At 33.0% G+C, this 21071-nt stretch overlaps 1 protein-coding gene across 1 annotated transcript; it reads right to left on the bottom strand.

Annotated features, from left to right (window-relative positions):
* Nucleotides 1–7049: 7049 nt before the first annotated feature.
* LOC133203300 (zinc finger protein 728-like) lies at nt 7050–18033 on the bottom strand. The gene is made up of 2 exons (XM_061339107.1): nt 17023–18033; nt 7050–9100 (listed from the first exon to the last, which is right to left on the bottom strand). Exons 1-2 carry the CDS (start codon nt 17803–17805, stop codon nt 7226–7228), a joined length of 2658 nt encoding a protein of 885 aa, XP_061195091.1. The 5' UTR covers nt 17806–18033; the 3' UTR covers nt 7050–7225.
* Between the last annotated feature and the right edge of the window lie 3038 nt (nt 18034–21071).

Genomic DNA, 21071 nt, shown 5'->3' with positions numbered 1-21071 from the left:
AAATTGATCAATGCTGGTTTGTGAACTTAAATAGAAGAGGAATGTAATCATCCCGAACATCATATCTAGAGGGCATAATGACACTAATTATTCTACAGAGAGAGAGAGAGAGAGAGAGTCCGACAGTTTTAGAAGAAATACGTTAGATCTTTGTATAACCGTGTGCAAATAGCTGTATAATGACTTTACGTAATTCTTCTTTAAATTGGGAATTTTAATAAAGTTAATTGTTTAATTTATCAATCTTGATAAACAATTCAAAAAGCAACTTAAGCTCCGCAGTATGTACGGTGGCTTGTATAGGACATGGTATGAGAAATCTAAAAATTGAGAGAAATAAAATTTCGTAATTACGAAATAAAAATCGTCTAAAAACATCAGGGGATCTCTCTTAAGTCAAAAAAAGTTTTAACAAGAATAAATGCTATTTGTAGATAACATTGCATAATCATTGCATTTTATTGTAGAAATATATATCTTGATACAAGAAGCACATCAATGCACCCATAACACATGACATTATATTTTCTTCCTCAGAGCACCTGTCAGAGAGAGTTATAAATCTTGAATATAGTCAGTTTCCCATTCATTTTAATCCCGTTATTCTAGGTAGAGTATTCTCCTTGTTTTGGTCAACCCTTTTGTGTCCAAAAGAACCCTTCTGGTTATATACATGTACATGTAACAGTACAAAATGAAGCAGCCTATATGCCATTCCTATAAACCATAATTCATAAATCGGTAATTTGGTGATGACGTTTTTCACACTTGAGTTACCTGTCCTTAAAACTCAACATCACACAAATCAATTAAAAACTATTTAATTTTCTAACGATTTATATTAAATGTATGTATAGAATACACTTTAAATTGATAATTTCATGCACCTAAAAATCTATTAATCAAATGGTTTTTCCATATGTGCAACTTGAAAAAATTAGTTGAAAGGCCTAATATTACACGTACATGTGCTTACGTGTATTCCTTGCGACAAGACCTTTCATTGGATATCACCATTTTGAGCTAGCTCTTGACATTGAAGTTTAACCTACATTTGAAAAAAAACTTTATCCTTGGCCTTGAGCTGCCATACTGGAACATCTGTGTTTCTTTAACACTGCGGATATACTAGTATTTATATTATAGACTCAATTCTTAATGCAATATATTGTGTCTCTCAGTATATACAAACATACAGGACAAAATTTCATATATTCCTGAAACACAATACCTCTATAGCGATCCAGTTATAATGGGGACACAGTTAATTTTTACAATGATCAATTTTATTTCTTTCAGGAGAACACCGTAACTGTCTATAATCTTTCTGTGTCAAGTATATATGACCTTTCATTACACAGACATCGAACAAACCAAAAAATAAAAAAAGAAGACTTTAATCATATCCGAAAGACATTGGGTCAAGGTCATGAGAAATGAATTGATAATAAGAAGCATGTATATATGCTAGGTTTAATTATCGTGACCAGAGGAAGAAGTCATCCAGACTAAATCTGACATTAAAAAAAGATGTGTTTGTGAAATAGTGAAACCCCCTTATGCCAGCTCATGCCAAAGGTTAAAGATTCCTCAAATGCAAATCAAATTCCAATGCCAAGAGTTCAAAAATGTTGGTACCCAAAGGAGGGTCTTGAAAAAAGGGAAAAAGGGAATACACATTTATCTTTTACCTCTCGTCACAAGAAATACACACGTGTAATTTGAAAGCTCTAGCCCCAACTATTCCAAATTTATGGCCAAGGTAAAGGTTTTAAAAAGAACATCAAACTCTACGGTCAAAGTCTACAAAAATATTCATACCCAGAAAAGGTCTTATTATAAAAACTACATCTTTGAAGTGTAAAAGTCCTAGCACTAACCGTTCTTAAATTATGGCCAAGGTTAAGGTGTAGTGAAATTTTGCAAAAGGGTTCAAACTTCAAGGTCAAAGGGGTCAAATATGTTGGTATCCAAAGAAAGGTCTTGTCTCAAAAAATATACATGTGAAATATGAAAGCTATTGCTTCAACCAATCAAACATTATGGGCAAGGTTACACTTTTTGTGGACAAACAGACGGACGGACGGACAGGAAAATCTTGACATTTGACATCCTTTACAAAATAAACATGTAGTTCATAACGCCAATGTACAGGATATTTTGGTACTTCAGAGGTAAAATCTATGCTTTTTAACACTTAATTGCACTGTTTGACATAAACACTATAAAAATTACATTTTTCAATCCACTTGTCCTTGACCTTTTACCTACTTTGCAAAAAAATACTCTGGAAGGTTGCTTTGAAATCTCTCTTTAGGTTTGTGAGGCAGGCTTTTGATATAGGCATTTACATGTATATCACATTTTTATAAGCTCATGACACTGTAATTTGAAACCGTATATTATACAGTAATCACAGAAACTGAAATTTAAATATCATGAAAATACATTAGGATCGGTATACCAAAAGGATCGTTGTAGGCTGATAGTATTGCAGGAAAGAAAAACTGCAATCTCTTTTGGGAGAAAGTTGGATTCATGCGGAATCATTTCTAGTTTGGAAATATTTTGACTGGGGTGGACCCCCTTAGGAAAAAAATCCTGGATCCGCGCCTGGGATTAAACACGTATTTAACATGTTTTAATGTAATTTCAATTTCATTATTCACTCTAGTTTGGAAGGTTGGGGAATCATATTTCTTTTTGAATGTCAGATTTTCTTGCTATACTATCGGTCTTACTATATTTTGTGAATTTTTTCTCTGATATAATCATGATAATCCTAGTAGCAGATTAACCGACCACCCTCAAGATTTATTGTTATCTTTTATGATGCTATAAAGCAGACGAAACTTGTGCTCCTTGGAACACTCTAGTGTATGGAGTATACTGGTTTGTTTATGAAAGGATTAACTTTATCCTGTGCTTTCTTTTGAATTCAATTCTTCCCTAACAAAAAATATTACATGTATAGTTAAAGGTGCATAGACACAGATTTGAAGTTTATATTTTCTCAAATTTTCTGTATAATATCACAACTTATATGTTGCTATAGCATTTCACACGAAAATAAAATTAAAAACTTATTTAATCTGGAAATTATTGAAACTACGAATTTCGGGAGGCGTTTGATAGCCACATCCTTGCACTTTCACAATTTTTAACTTTATACTTAATACTTAACACAAGTAGCAATTTTGTTGTGTATTAATGAATAATATTACATCTATAATCCAGAAAATTCAGAGTAAAAATGTGCGAAAGCAAAACCCACTCACTTAAGTATTTTCAGCCCGTGCTCAGTGTTGTGTAGTTGTGTACAGAGTTTAACAAATTGAATACACCCGTGAAACGTAAACTATTTTTGTAAACAGGGCACGAGCTCTGTTGTTGGTGATGTTTACGTTTCACCGGGTGTGTTCAATTGTTAAACTCTGCACACACCACTGAGCACGGACTGACAATACTGGTGAGAGGATTTTGCTTTCTACATTTCTACTCTGAAATTTCTGCATTATAGTTTTAATATTTTTCATTAATAAACAACAAAATTGCTACTTTTGTTAAGTATTAAGTATAAAGTTAAAAATTGTGAAAGTGCAAGGATGTGGCTATCAAACGCCTCCCGAAATTCGTAGTTTCAATATTTTCCAGATTAAATAAGTTTTTAATTTTATTTTCGTGTGAAATGCTATAGCAACATATAAGTTGTGATATTATACAGAAAATTTGAGAAAATATAAACTTCAAATCTGTGTCTATGCACCTTTAATATACTTTATTACAGTATGATTTTTTTTTACTATAGTAAATCAAAGTTTTTACTAATAGTAAATCAAAGTTTTTACTAATAGTAAATCAAAGTTTTTACTAATAGTAAATCAAAATATTTTTACTATGGATATCAGATTGTTATATTTTTTGTTCTCCAATTCATACATGTATATTTTTTATATATTATATTGCTAATTCTTATTTCCTTAATTTTTTTTTAAAAAACCTCTTCATCTAGAAATTCAAATATTAGCAAAACTAGCACGAGAATGGCTGGCTAATTGTCTTCAATTATTTCTGCTAATAATAATTAGCCATTTTCAGGAATCCCAACTTTTAAGGTAGTCTGATAAAAGAAGCATTTTACAAATCTATTTCGTGTATTCCTTATTTACCCCCCCCCCCAACTTCTGTTGAGAAATCATGCTTCCAGTCATATTCGAAGTGACCATTACAAAAATATTGACAATGTAAACATGACACAAATGCAGAAGAAATATAAAATTGTAAGTTGTTTTTTCCTGCTTTTTCTTGAATTCAGTAGCATCTGGAAACAGCAGTTTTTGCAGTTTTGAAAATATATATAAATATATATACATGTATTGAAAAATAGAGTAAGTGAGTGTGAGTAGCTAGTTTATTTCATCATTCATGGCAGTGTAATACATGTAACGTTTAAAAGTAAAATTCTCATACACAGTTGCTGTTAAATAAAAGATTCGTTTGAGAAAACTTTTAGACCAAGTACGATTTAAAATTAATGTGTTTTAAGGTAATGCAATACAAATATACGGCATCTTTGAAATAGGCGAACTTTGAAGTGCACTTTTCAGTGATAAATGATTAACATTTCGTTTCTTTAGGATAGCAAAGTGGCAAAAACTTGAAACGTTTTAAAGATAAGTGTAAATAATGCACTTATCACACACCTACATTGATTTACCCATATAGTCAAACGAATGGCGCGAGAGCAAGATGGAGCAATAGAAAATATTGCTTCATATCGCGATAATGTCGTACCATCGTGTTATCATCGCAATAGCGTTCTCACATTATCGCGCTATAGTCATTGTGCCAGTCTTTCATCATCGCATTGATCCCCAAAGCTGTCGTAAAATAGAAATTGAGATCATCGAAATTTCGCCTATTTTCATGTATATTGCCATGCATGTATTGGATGGAAAGGCAAATCGGTTCAAAACGAATCGTTCTATTTGTACATAACGATTTGTAACATGAACTCTTGAATAATTGTGGAAGTATTGAAAGATATGTTAGGAAAACATGGTTTATAGTAAATTATTTTAAGATGGCAGCTTGAATATGAAATAAGTGAATATAATGAAGAAATGATCGATCTATACGGAAACTACAAATTGAACACATCTGTGATCTTCCCAAGAACTACTTGACCAGAAAAGCTGAAACTTTTGTTGAAGCGTCTGGAGGTAGTGTATACTGTAATTTGTGCAGATCATCGTCCCCAAGGTAGGGTGGGACCAAAATGGGGGTTACGTAGGGAAGAAAATCATTAAAACCCTTCTACTAAAGAACAGCAAAGCTATGATGAATCAAATTAAAGTAGAAACATCATCTGGTAGTGTAAACTGATTTCAAATCACTGAATATAAGGTTGGGCTACAAAAAAGATCAAAATTACACAGGAATACATATATTTTGAGAAAAAGGTAATGAAGAACAACAGGGCCAATGTGACTCAGGTAAGTGTTGTGGCCGACAGGCCTATTGTTGGATTTTACTGGTTTACTGGGATTCCATTTCAAATTGGACATGTACTAGATGCATATTTGGACACTTTGAAGCATAAGATTATCCAGCTTTGTCAATAGGCGCATCCTTAGGTCTCAAGAGTACACCTACCCAAAAGAGGTCACAGTGACCTCTTTTTTTTTTGAATTTCTTGGTTATAATTTTTAATCTCTCTGATACTACCTAGCTTAGAAAATGGCTTGTAATTTCATAGGTTTTTCTCAATTTTAAGAAAACTACGATGCTTGGAATCTTCAATTTCAAATTTTGTCAATTTTGGAATTTTGAATCCCCAGTGTGTGAAAACCAAATAAGTAGCCCTAATTTCCCAAATTAATACTAAGAGACTAGGAATCATCAAAAACTTTGTCAGTTGAAAAATCCTCGGATCTCAACGTTCATCAGCCAAAAAAGTATGTCATGATGACTTATTTCTGAAATTTCATGGTTAAATCTTAATTCAGATAGTAAGAGGCTTAAATTCATCAAAGTTGAAAGTTGGTGTATCCTAGGTCAGCATACTCTATCAATTAGAAAGTAGGTCACAGTGACCTACATATGTACTTTTGAAATTTCATAGGTTTTTTCCTCAATATTAAGGAAACTATGATGCTTGGTATCATAAATTTCTAATTTTGTCAACATTGGCATCTTGAATCCTTAGTATATGAAAACAAAAGTCAATAACCTTAGTTTGGAATTTCAAGCAATGCCTAATGCATCTTGGGTACTAATGTAGACTAAAAAGTTAGTTAAGGTCACCTTATTTTGATATTTTACAAAAAATATATCTATTTCAGTTATCAAGAGGCTTAAAATCATTAAAGTTTGTCAGTTAATGCACTTTGGATCCTCAGAGTGTTTCAATCAGAACAATGAAAAGTAGGTCACTTCGACCTATTTTTGGAATTTTACACCTATATCTCAATATTCTGGATAATAAGATGCTTAAAATCATCATATTTTGTCAGTTGATTCATCTTTGATCATTGGGGTGTATCAACCAAAAGGTTGGTTACTGTGTCTTAATTTTGGAATATCAAACCAACTGAACATTTAGGATTCGTAAGTAGATTAAAATCATCAAACTTTGTTAGTTGGTTTGGGTCCTCAGATTGTGTAATCCAAAAAGTAGGTCACAATAACATTCTTTTGGAATAGGATTATATCAAAATATTTCGGATACATATATAATAAGAAGATCTGTAATCATCAATCTTTGTGACTTGATTAGTCATGTTGACCATGACCTACTTTACAAGTTTCAAGGCTTTATCTGATTTTTTTATACTAATTAAGAGGCTTAGAGTAGAAATGATTAGGTTGATGTACAATTTAACACAGAAGTGATTCTAGGCCCTTGGGGCCTCTTTTTTTTTTATAACATAAGAGTAGTATGGGTGCATTAAAATATCTATGATACCACTGTTTTTGCCAGAAACATTACTTTCCTTTTGGTTTCAATTATTTGTCTACACATTTCTCTACACATAGGAATATTGCAAGACAGTGTACTGTATTTTATTATTGTGGTAAACAGCATGAACTGACATTCTAAAAATAGATATTTTACTAATGAGATTAAATAACTTCATTTAAACCTGTTAATATACTTCTGTGATTCATTTGTTATATTTATACTTAATATCTTTTTGACACTGTTCAATGTTCATGAAGATAGTTATACATTTGTTTTGTGCATTCTTAACATGTGTCTTTTCAAAGAATGTTTATGCATTACCATATTGCACTTCTCACAGGAAATCTGCATTTGTCCTTTATGGAGGGCAGAATGAGAAGAAAGAGTTGATTTACTGGAGAAAGTTTTTCCACAAATGTCACATATGATTCGATCATCAGGGTTTTCTCGATGGACAACTGCAATATGAGACCTAAGAGCCGATTTACTGCAGAAAGATTTCCCACAAATGTCACATATGGATCGACAATCAGAATTTGTCTTCTTCTTCTTCTGGTTATCTTCTAAATGACTTCTCTTTATGTTTTTTTTGTTTTTACGCTCATGCACATTTAATTTGTGATTTTCATATCGCAGCCTCTTACTAAATCTTTTGCCACAAATTTCACAAACCCATGGTAAAATGCAGAATCTTTCTTTCAAGTCCGAACCATTATGGATTCTGTGCAATTTCTGATGAAGTCGCAAAGAAGAAGTGCATGTGTAGAGTTTCCCACAAATCTCACATAGTCTCTTGCTCGAGGGATTGTGGGTATCCACATGAAAAATTCTGGCCATCCGACTATGAAATCCCTTTCCACAGATCTCACAGAGAAAGGGCTTTTCACCACTGTGTAATCTCTTATGTTCTATGAGTTTAGGTTTAGACTTCAATTTCCTACCGCATACATCACATTGAAACCTTGCAGGCTCATGTACATTCTGATGTTTTTTGAGAAACCCTTTTAATTTAAATGTTTTTGGACACTTATCACATGCAAATGTTTCCATTTTTGAGTGTAAACGTTTGTGTAATCTAAGGGAAGAGGGATGCACATAAGCCCGTTCACACAAATCACATTTATGTTGTTTTATGGTACTGTGCAACATTTTCAGGTGCATCTCATATGTATCTTTTTCTGCATAAGATTTCCCACAATCCAAACAATTGTAGAACTTTTTCACCTTCTTCTTACATTTTTTATCAGTTAATTTTTCATCTTTTTGTTTATTTTCATCCTTCTTCTTACAACCAAACTCTACAATACTTGGTTGTGCTTTATCTAAAATCATTTCATCGCCTTGTTTATTTTCATCCTTCTTCTTACAACCAAATTCTACAATACTTGGTTGCACTTCATCTAAAATCATTTCATCTTCTTGTCTGCTTTTATCCTTCTTCTTACAACCAAATTTTACAATACATGGTTGCACTACACTTAAAATCATTTCATTTCCTTGTTTGTTTTCATCCTTCTTCTTAGAACCAAATTCTACAATACTTGGTTGCACTACACCTAAAATCATTTCATCTCCTTGTTTCTCTTGCTCCATCACAGTATCTGTGTTCTCTTTTGACTGGTTCCCTGACTGATGACATAGTTTGCATATTAATTCTTTTGGGAGTGGAACTTCCTTACAAGTTTCTTTGCCAACTTTTTTCCGACAAGAAAGACAACAATACCACACATAAGCGCAAATGCTTTTCTGTTTGTGCTCTGCAAACCTTTCCAGATTTGGAAATATTTTCTTACAAACCTCACATTTTGGAATTTTTGTTCGAATGACTCGAATAGTTTTCGGAGATTTTCCATCACTCTCATATGTTGGTAAATTAACTTCTTCCATTCCAGCCTTTGGTTTCTTACAAATAATACCATGAGTGTGATTCAGATGATGCAGTGCATTTCTTTTAGAATAGAAAATCTCTTCACAATACCCACATTTAATGGTTTCACTTTGGAATATCTTGTGCTGGTGAACGTGTTTCTCTAGATTTACTGAATTAATAAAAGCCACATCACAAATTCCACATTTGAAAAACTTGAAGTCGGTCTCACTCATTTTATCTTTGTTACAATTGTCTGCATTTTCTTCCTAAAAGAAAGAAATATCTTATCTTAAACCAATAATGAAACACAAACAATGTATGAGTTTTAGAGTCATTGACAAGTCCAATTAAATTCACTTCCAATTGCTATAAATTCTACAAGCTTTCATTTTTCTCAACATTCAAATTCCCAGCAAACAAAATATAGAAAATTTACTGGGTTACATTTGAACATGTAGAACTGAGGTAATCTGAATGTTATGAAAGTCAACAAGTGGCCAATGGGCCACAATGCTCACCTGACTAACTTTGGCCATGGCCTTACCGCTCTTCACTAGATCCCCCCTTTTGGCCCCACCCTACCCTAGGGGGCCATGATTTCAACAATTTAGAATTTATACTACCCCAGGATATTTCCACATAAGTTTCATCATTTCTGGCCCAGTGGTTCTTGGGAAGAAGATTTTTCCTATATATATATTGCAACATTAAACTTTGATTCCATGTTTGGCTGCACCCTACCCTCGGGGGTCATGATTTGAACAATTTAGAATCTACACTACCCAAGGAAGCTTCCACATAGTGTAAACCAACTATTATTTGCGTCATCTTTTATTCGTGATTCGTCAGTTTGAAATCAATCCGCGGTGTTTAATTTTCGAGACTTAGGAAATATTCTCTACAAATACAAAGCATAAATTAATTCACAGCAATTAATATTCGAGAGTTAAAGCAGGTCGCGAAACTCACAAATATTTCTCACAATCGAAAAAAAGTTGGTTTACAGTAAGTTTCATCTTTTCTGGCCCAGTCTGTGGTTCTTAAGAAGAAGATTTTTAAAGATTTTTACTATATATTTCATTGTTAAAATTTGATTCCTTGTTTTGGTCCCACCCTACCCCTGGGGGCCATATGAACAATTCAGAATCTACACCACTCCAGGATGATTTCACATAAGATCAGGGGCTGACAAATAGATTTTTCAAGTACTTGCCCATGGGCGAGTACATGGTCAAAATTCAATTGCCCTACCTGAATTTTTACTTGCCTCACCATAAACTATGAAAAGTAGGAAGACAAAAAAATGATTATTACAAGTGCCCATCTCCACTTAAACTAAGACTTATTATTTTATGTCTTGAAAAAGTCACTTGCCCTCAGGCAAGTGGTTAATAAAAATTCACTTGCCCATCCCTAAAATTCACTAGTCTCGGGCCTCAGGCAATGGGATTTATCAGCCCCTGAAGACTCAGCTTTTCTGTCCCAGTGGTTCTTGACTCATTAACAGTGCATTGATAAACTGTTTGACGGTATATCGCAGTATATTTTTCCACGGATCAATTCATGATACACTAAACTGATATCGCGATTTGGTTTAATTGGTCCAGAATTATCAGAGTCATCTGTTTTATTTCCTTGTTTACAATTTCAAAATGGCTTCCACACAAAACGTGAGGTTAACGATAATACATTAATGGCAGTTAAACTCATCTCCAGCATCTTACAGACCTCATGATTAAAAGTTATAGATGTTAAGACAAATGATTAACCCTTTAGATCTAAATGTATTCTTGGTAATACACGATATCTCATCACGCGTGTATTTCGATGAAAATTCGCTGTCTTGTTGACTAAAATATGTTAACACGAGAAATTTTACAACTGGTTTTCTAGGTAAATAAAAGGAATAAAAGAATGAATGTCTTTCTTTTTCATTCCAATTTAAAAGGAAGATTATTAGGAAAGGTCCCAGTAGTTCCCTGCAAATGTTTATCATTGGTTTAGAATATTGTCACAACTCAAAGATCTACCTACATGTATCAATCCAATTCAAGTTAACAAAATGATATTTTAATTATTATCACAAAATATGAACATTTGATATAACCCTGTCAAGTTTAAAAAAAAAATATGATGACAAACTTGAAAGACTTCTTAACCTTGTCATGTATCGTGATACCTTTTGTATCGTGAATACCATGAATAAGTATCGTATCGTGAGGTTGATGTATTGTTGCACCCCTATTCTTGACAAGAAGATTTTAAATTTAAAGATTTTCCTTATATATTAAAATGTTAAACTTTTGATTCCCTATTGTGGCCCCACATTTCCCCTGGGAGCCATAATTTAAACAATTTAGAATCTATACTGGGTTTTTAAGGTCCTATTTGAAGGACACAACTTACATTTTAAACATTATGAACATAAAGTGCTGAATGTTTGGCAAAGGAATAATGGTTATTTATTTTTGTTGAATTAGGTCTGTTGCAGCTGTAGCCTAAAGAATTGAGATTAGATAGAATGTTCTGATGTTAAAATGATAAATGTCCTATGGACCCGGTTTAACAATAGAATGCGTTCTGTGTATTGGCAATGTAGAAAAGAAAAATGGGAGATAACTCTAACTCAGTGCATACTCTTTGAACAATCCAGAGAGTTCCGAATGTCAACATGGCATGTAAATTTGAAGCAAGAAAAAAAACATTGAGAAAATGAGTTGAACTTTCATATTTATGTGGATTATATTTAAGGTTAAAACATATAAAAGGCATACACAACCTCAAAAATGGTTTGTTATAGTTAAGGACATTGGCAAGGTTCCTGGTTATTGTAATAGAATTTTTCAAGAACTTTTGAGTAGGTTTAATGCACTAAACAGGCTATATTCTGGATCGTTTTACCTACCAATCCAACATTCTTTTTTAGATTTTGTCAAATTAGTGTTTTTACATTTCTTAATGCATTTTGATAAAAGGGATCTACATAAATTTTCACCTTAATATTTCTTCAAAACCAGGGTTTGACACTAACGTTAGTCCGTTAGTCTCAGACTAATACATTTTCATTCGGACTAATAAAATATGTGGCTAATTAGTCCGAACGGACCAATAAAAAATTTTGAAAAAGAATATGAATAAATTACCGATGTCCGATTCTCGACAACTTTTACTAAGAAATCCCGCGTGTATTTTTAGATTTCTAGCTTTTGGCGGGAGTTACGCAATACCGGGTCAATTCAGCGCTTAATTTTTCGACTGATCAATATGAAGTATAAGGTTTTAGCGATCATGATTTAGTATGACACTTTTAAGAAAGATGTTGGACGTTTTGGATGTAATGTAAAGATAAAAAAAAAAACGAGATCGGGAATACGATCGTACTTGCTGATTGCAAGATTTCATGAATCTGTGGAATAATATATTTCACGTAAATACTTTGTTTATTTCAAAAAATAATATGTATATTAATTGTCATGTTAAATTAATGTTAAAAAACATTGATGTTTCTTTTTTTTTTGACGGACTAATAAAATCGCGTGCGGACTAGTAAAAGTAATGAAGCACTAGTCCGGCAGGACTAAAGCCTTAAAAAGTTAGTGTCGAACCCTGAAAACCCATTTATTTCATACAGTTTTTGTATTATATACATTATTGTATCTTCATTTCCTATGACTTCTAGATATTTTGGCTGAAAATGTATATATAGAAACAAGACATGGATATACCGGCATCGATCATCATTTTTGAGTTGCGTCCCTTAACAGCTAAAATTGGTCAAGAAACTGGTTGATTGTTTTTATCATGTAATTGACTGAATTGATTGAAACACATTGTCATAAAAATATTGGCATGGATTTATTTTTAACTTTTATTCGTAGTTACTAAATGCTGATTCCTTCACACAACCTAAGAACTGTTCTCAGTCAGCATGGTCGATCTACCTTTTAGCATCTCTATGTCACATCTTTGCCCAGCTTCCCAGCATACTGAGCATAACTATGGTAAATGATGACCTGTTGGCTCTTTGTCCCTGAATACAATGTACAACAAAGCCATTACTACTTTTCTTTCTTATAGATTATTCTAAACGTTGAAGGAAGTACACATGCTTTTGTTTACCTCTGTAACATACGCTTTCTTGGTTTTCACCGCTTAGAGAATTCTACATGTTATAAGTGAAAAAAAAACCATGTATTAAACCTTTTTTCTCCGGAAAACCCTGACTTGCCAATGTCCTTAATTTGGTAGTTATTTTCAGTGCAAATCCTTTTGATTCTTCAAAATAATTTCGGAGCAATTCTGCAATTTTTTGCTAGTATATGGGAGGCATTCTAACTGTGGTGAGGGCTTGTCCCGAGACACAGATTATTCTAACTAGATTGAGATGCATTCAATTGATAAAACTTGTGAGCCGTTGAGTTTTGAAAATAAATCATTTCAAGCATTAAATATTATAATAATTATATACAAGTCACAAATGTAAATATAAGAAATAAGGTATGATTTCAAAATATTTATCGGAATATAAATACAAGTTGGTACTTGATCAAATTTACCATAAAGTCCTTTTGGAATTTGATCAAGTGACCAAACCATATTTATATCCCAATGGACATTAAATAATTATACTTTATTTCTTAAATAATTTGCTAATTACTGTGTACATGTATATTATACAGTTAAAGTATATTATTGAGGGAGTTAGCAAGATTCCAGTTCCCAAAGGCCAGGACCATTTCCCGAGGTGCAGCCAAGGAAAAAAGTCCTGGTCAAATTTTTGGTATAATATCATGACTTATATGTTTATATAGCATTTCACATGGAAATATATAATAAAAAAAACTTTTTTTCTAGAAATTATTGAAACTACAAATTTGGGGATGCATTTGATTGAAACATCTGTGCACTTTCACAAAGTAAACTTATCCGAAAAGTAGAAATTTTGTTGTGTTTTAATGAAAAATATTCAACCATAACCATGAAATGTAAACTGTTTTTGTAAACAAAGCACAAACTCTGTTATTGTTAATGTTTACGTTTCACCGGGTGTGTTCAATATGTTAAACTCTGCACACATCACTGAGCATAGACTGACAATACTGGTGAGTTGGTTTTGCTTTCTCACAATTCTACTCTGAATTTTCTGGATTATATTTTAATTATATTTCATTAATACACAACAAAATTTCTACTTTTCATAAGTATTAAGAATAAAGTTTGCTTTGAGAAAGTGCAAGGATGTATCAATCAAACGCACCCGAAATTCACACAGACCCTGAAACGTGCTACTACCCAAAAAAAGCGTGTGACTTTCGTGCATTTTCGTTTCATGCAAACCGTGTAGTGTTTCGTGTAAACCGTGCAGCGTTTCATGCAAACCGTGTAGCGTTTCGTGTAAGCTCCAAACCGTGTAGCGAGCGTGCGAGAAGCGTGTGAGAAACATGTGACTTTCGTGTAAGAATCGTGTGAGATATGTGTGACTTTCGTGCAAGAATCGTGTAAGAAACATGTAGGATTCATTCGGAAGTCCTTTTATTCTAAATATGGCTATTGATAGATCAACATGTCATTCTATGTTGTTTGTAACTAATACTATTCAGATATATCATACCAGTGGTATTTTAAGAGTGAAAAAAAAATACATAAACAACAAAATAAAATTACTCGGTAATGTATAATTACATATTTGTTAGATTTTCTTTCTTTTTTTATCTAAATAAAGATGTACTGAAAATGTGTTAAAAGTAATAAATTATTTGCACATCAATTTTAAGGTATTTGATTCAATACGTTTTTTAAAGGGAGTATGCAATACTGAACATTTTTTGAAAGAAAATGCGTGAAAAATAAAATGCAAAATTTAGTGTGTTGCTATAAATGTGAAGTATTGGGATTCTATGTTGGGGAGCACAGTTAATTGATTTTCTTTATAAACGAACATAATTTTCTTATATTACACGATTGTAATACAAACAATTTTGAAACGATGAGTTATTTATAGTCTTTTAATGCATAAAATAGGTTGATTAATAATAGTCATATAAATGAATTATAATTCACATGCATCGGCAAATACAGGGTTAAATATTTCCAGGGGGGGGGGGGGATCAAATAAAAACACAAACTAAGTTTTTGTTGTAAACAAGTGTTTTATTGATAATTTTCCCTTTAAAGAAAATGATTGCTTTTTTTCGGGGTGCTCCTGATGCACCCCTTAAAAAATATATTGGAATCTTCTTTACACTTACGACTGTGATCAAGGTCATTTACAACAGCGATCATGGACACCGCGTGCCAGGCCTGACAACTTGTTCTGCTATTATCATGATTATCTCTTGTCAATCATAGCTAAGATGACACCCGACAATAAGGATTGATTTTTATTCATGAAAAACATTAAATGTTGTAAAAGATTATGAATTACGAATATAATAATTTTTTTCAGTGCTTAATTTAGAGTCTAGTGAAAAAGGTTTGTAGACAGACGATGATTTAAGCATTTCACCAGGTGGGTCACATACTCAATGACAGTTATTAATTAATTAAAACTGAACATTGAGTATTTTATCTGTTAATATAGTACTGATATTGCGAGTTTTTAATCTTAACTTCATTTGAATGATTGCAATTCTTAAATAATTTTTGTTTAATGCGTAATAATTTAAATAAAGTCTGAGAGATTCCGAATAGAAAATCCAGATCGAGGCCAAAGCATGCGAGAATCGTGTACAAAGCATGTGAGAAACGTGTACAAATCGTTTCGTGCAGCCTTTCGTGTAAACCGTGCAGCCTTTCGTGCAACGCGTTTCGTGTAAACCATGTAGCGTTTCATGCAAACCGTGTAGCGAGCGTGTACCGTTCATGCAGCGTGCAGGTGGGGTAGTAGCACGTTTCAGGGTGTGTAGTTTCAGTAATTTCCATATAAAACTGAAAAAACAAGTTTTTTTTTTTTATCATGTTTATATTTCCATGTGAAATGCTTTAGCAACATATAAGTCATGATATAATACTGAAAAGGATGACTGCACTTAAGGACATGTGAAATTTGTGACAAAATAAACTTTTAAAACAAGCATTTTTCTTTTCATTGCAAGAATGGTCAACATCCAATCTACAACTTTATGTAATTACGTTTAATAAAAGTTTGTATTTACGAAGTTCGAATCTGTTTTCAAAGGCAGGGTCATCACAATTTCATGAATCTCCGTTCGATAATGAGGACGCCCACTTTTTTACTGACTTTATACATAGTCAGCGCATGATTGTCTATTGTTCTACGTTTAACAGTAGTTGTATATTTGCATAAATAATAATGTGTCAAAAGGAGATTAATAGACAAACATGCGCTCATGGTTAAAAGGAGAAAAAAACTGCTTCTTCTTACATTCGCTCTCTGTGTTGTAACCAAGGATTGTGACATGCTGAATATTATAATTCACCACATGATTTCTTACCTCGGGTAACTTTGTGAATACTAAATTCCGTCATGTGACTTGTAAGGTAGCATGTTTGTGCTAACTAGGACATTGTGTTCGAACACGTTAAGTCATCTGGCATTGATATAAAGTCTGCTTTAATTACATTGACGTGCTCATATTGTTAATTTCGTTTTGAAACCTTTATCAGAAGTGTATTTGTGCCATACAGAATGGAGAGGGAGATTGGAAAGAGTGATCACGTTCTTTTTTCCAAACATGTCATTGTTATTATCAAGTCTAATTTTAGACCCATTCTTACAATGTTAGCTCCACCTCTCATGCATACCTAATGTTCAATCAAGGGCAGATAAGTGTAAATTCACTATATTTGGAAAGCACTAAGGACAAAAAACATTGAATAATTTTATTGTATCACAGTCTAAAATCATTTTAAGATTTAAATTTGGTTCCAAATTGACAGGATTCTCTCAAAAACATACAAAAGTGAAATAAGGTTTAGATATAAAAGCAACAGAAGCAACCGAAAAAGACCCAAAAATAGGCATTAAGTGCAGTCATCCTTTGAGAAAATATTAACTTCAAACCCTGTCCAAGCACCTCTAATAGCATCGATAAATGTTCCCACCATGCATATTTTAACCTTATAAAGTTATAAACTTTTTTATCCCTGTTGACTTCAAAAAAAAGGTTTGTCTGTAGACATTAAACCTATATACAAGATATAGGTTACATATTTAACAAATACTTACACTTTCTTCAACAAGACTATTTTCTACCCTTTGTTGCTCATGTTCTTCACTCATAGGGGTGGAAGACTGGAGTTCCTCAACAACAGAGCTTTCTTCTATTTTCACTTGAATATTTTCCAATTCTGTTGGTGGATCCAAATTTGTGATTAGTGGTGGATCCAGTTTCTGAACAGGTTGAATAGTGACTTGAAAGCTCTGCTCTGTAACCTCCACATCTGTAGGTCCCACTGTTTTTGAAGTGTTCACAGGTAATGTTTTGTTATTTACAATCTGATTAAGAGTAAAATTACTTTGAACACCATTGTTCAGATTTATCAAAATGCCAGAACTGCTGAGGGTTGCAGGGTTCTTAATATTTGTGCTAGAGACAGTAACTGCAGTATTTCGGGGAATAGGCATGATATTTACTGTTTTTCCTGTGTTCACACTAGGCTGGGATGACTGATGCGTTCCAAGGCTGTCTGTGTTCACACTAGGCTGGGATGACTGATGTGTTCCAAGGCTGTCTGTGTTCAAAGTGGTTTGAGAGGCCTGCTGGATTCTGAGGCTGTTCACGTTCACACAAGCCTGAGTGAACTTATTGGTTAGAAGGCTTTTCATGCTCCTACTAGCTGTAGGAAGGGTAGAATGAACCCCTAGGCTGTTTGTGCTCTCTAAAGGATCACACTGTTTTGTTGCAAGTGTGCTTGGAATCTTTGATGGACTGTTATTCAGAGTAGAATGAACTGCTTCTGAATCAGTTGCTGCATCCTTGACTTTTTCAGTTATAGAAGTAGTAGCCATTTGTTATTGCTTAGTTTGACCAAATTAGATTACAGACTCTCCCATTAGAGTATTGATGAAATAAGTTATTTCTGTTAATATCAACATGATGAAGGCCAAACTTTAGATTAAATCAAGCATTTCTATGTGTTCCTGTTCTGGTGTCAAGGATCCATGGTAAATATCCAATCAGTCTTTGGAACGGGACTAAGTTATGTTGTAATCTCAAAATCACACCAGGGAAGATAACTCCAAAGCTAGAAATAGAAAAAGAGTAAATGCTTTAAAGCCTTTTGTGTCAAGGAGTATTTCTTTTGTGTATATTAAATATGTTTGATGAAAGTTCACAGTGTGAAAACTCATTCTCTGTGTACTTAGGTGTTTTACTCCTTGTTAGAATTTTTAACAGGGTCTCTGGACAGTAAAAGCTCTTACAATAGATAGTTTTCATCTGTCATATTTTCTCTCCGAGTTATTTCTCTTGGCCACCATCTTGGTGGTCAACCTGGTCATTTTTCCTCTTTGTCTTACCAAATTTAAGAGGGTGTAGCAGAAATATTTGGGAAAAAAATCTTAATCTTAATAGAATAAAAACTATGAAATAAAGGAGGCTTTAACAAATGAATATATATTTTCAGGAAAACAATGCCTCCTACCCCACAATGGCCAGTATAAAAAGTTAAAGTTGGTTGAGTAATGAAGGAATATAAGCATGCTGATCACCAATATGGCAGCCAATGGGAAAGAACTCTTGCTAATTTGGGCTTAATGAAAACTATCTATAATAAGAATGTCCCATTTAATTGCACTGTAGCAAATCGGAGCGGATCTGCTTCAAAACAGTTTTAAAGAATACAAAAGAAGTTACACTGAAAATAAATCTGTTATTAATCATAAACCTTTTGGGGCTTGTATATGTCTTCTATCTTGAAAAAAATAATTCATATGTAAAAAAAAATCAATATGTTCCTTTATCTCAAATTTACATGCCATGTTGACATTCTGAACTCTCTGGATTGTTCATAGTAAACATGAAGATTAAAATTATCTGCCCCTGTTTATTTTGCTACATTGATGGTATCAGGTCCGTTAGCCCTATCTACTTTTTTGCATGAGTCCGTTTGCGCAGGGTTTGTTCGCCTTCATTCTTGTTTGCCCTGTACCCTATTTGAAATATATCCTGATCACCCTAATGTAAATATTTTACGCCAACATTATCTTTGAATTATAAGTTGTTTTCTTTTTTATTTTCTTAATGAAATGTTTATCAAAAACTTATTTGGCTTAATTGCAGTTAATGTTAACCCCCCCCCCCCCCCCCATAATTTGCAGAGGTATTAAAGTATATACTGAAGCAAATAAAAAATGACTTTGGACACCCCCCCCCCCCCCTTAAAAAATGTGGACCCCACCATCGACACCACAAAATAGGTGTTTTTTTCTTTTTTCTTTTCTTTTTTTTTTTTTTTTGCTTGTCAAGGAATTTTTGGGTTGGAAATTTTTTTGGACTGGGTGGACCCCACTGGAAAAAAAAACCCTGGAAAATATTCCTGGATCTGGACCTGCATCATGTATGTTTTGCAAATAATTATGGAAATTGAGAGTGGTGTTAATCGTGATAATAGGCCATTTTCATTGGGGATGAGTAGCCTCTGAGCAAAGGGTTTATTTTATTCTCAATTTAATTTACCGTTATATATCACATTACTTATAACAAGAGGAATTTATGAAATATTAATCGACTAACATACTATGGGCGAACAGACTTTGGACGAACGAGTTTTAGAGCAAATGCCAAACCGACTTTGGGCGAACAGTGTCAAGGGTGAATGCGAGGGTGAGCGAACGAACATACATTCTACATTGACAACACATGGAACACATTTTATTGTTAAACCGGGCCCGTAGGACAATACCATTTTTAACGATTGCTTGTTCTATCTATCTTACTCCTACACATTTCTTTAATTTGATAACTTTTCAGTGCACAAATTAACCAAAATGTCTTGTAAACACTTTTCACATGTGCCAGTGCACTGAAATTGAATGGCAAAAAAATAAAAAAAAAACAATGTCAGTATGTGTAAAATACTAGCATTCTGCAAGTGGATTAAGACAAAAACCTTTGCATGGCTGTTAGTAATACATATATTACTAACATTTAAGGTATTTTGTTGTCATTCCAAATCAAGTTTAACTCCTAAACATGTTAAAATCTAGAAATCAGTTTTGAATTTTGATCAGGCAGCATTCAGGCTATATTAATCAGGTTGGGCACACCCCACCAAATGGTCATTTATCCCCCGTTTGGTGAACAATCTCCCATATCGGAGACAAATTTTACTGACCAATTGGGAGAGAAAAATGGTTGTGTTTAATTACATAGAATGGCGTGGAATGGCACATAATTTTAAACCATGTGGAATAAAATATAAATATTTATCGGTGTTTTGAGTGAAAAAAATCGAAAATTCAACATGTAATTTTTTGCGCAGAGTCGTTCAGAAATTTGACAAAAAATGTCACGTATGTAAACAAGTACAACTTTTCTCCGTTTTTACTTAAAAAGAAAATTTCCTCCTTCTTCAACGATCCTGCACCTGTCAATCATGTTCTTTACTTTCTCTTTCGATTATCCGGGCAACTAATCAAATAATGCAAACCAATAAAAACGATGATCTTTTTTTAACCTGGTCAAAAGTCGGATTTTACTACGGAGGCACATTAGTGTCAATTTTCAATTAGAAAATCAAAAGAAAAATAAGTTTTCGCCTTTATTTCATTTTATTTTGTACGCAATAGCTTTGTTCTCTATAAAAATAGTAAATGAATTTAGATTATGATATAATTATTGTTTTAAAACCATGTACTTCGAACGAATACAAGAATAATTGCAAAAGTCACTTTGTAAATCTTTTATTGAAAATTATTTATCAAGTATATTAAATTCATCAGTAATATACATATTAAACCACAAAAGGTCGTATGGAATATGCAACTTCATCCTAAAAGAAAAATAACAACAGATATTACGTTCAAGTATTTAAAAATTTAACTTTATAGCAATAAGTGCCCACAGTACCAGTAAAGTAATAAGGAGCTTGTGTTTAACGAGATTTTATGGAAATAAATATTGACGAAGATCCAAAAAGCGATTGAAACTTAACTTATGAAGAGTTCAACCACTGGATAAAATAGAATTTTTATCCTACTAGACATAATCAATTTTTTTTTGATCGAGTGATCAAGAAGTTCGGCTGTTAAGGACAACTATGGATATCGTTTTT

Source organism: Saccostrea echinata, unplaced genomic scaffold (assembly GCF_033153115.1).
Source record: "Saccostrea echinata isolate AGI-Se365-2 ecotype Australia unplaced genomic scaffold, CSIRO_AGI_Sech_v1 ptg000049l, whole genome shotgun sequence".
Lineage (NCBI taxonomy): Eukaryota > Metazoa > Mollusca > Bivalvia > Ostreida > Ostreidae > Saccostrea > Saccostrea echinata.
Note: the sequence above shows the minus strand (reverse complement) of the source record. Positions and strands in the feature narration are given on the sequence as shown.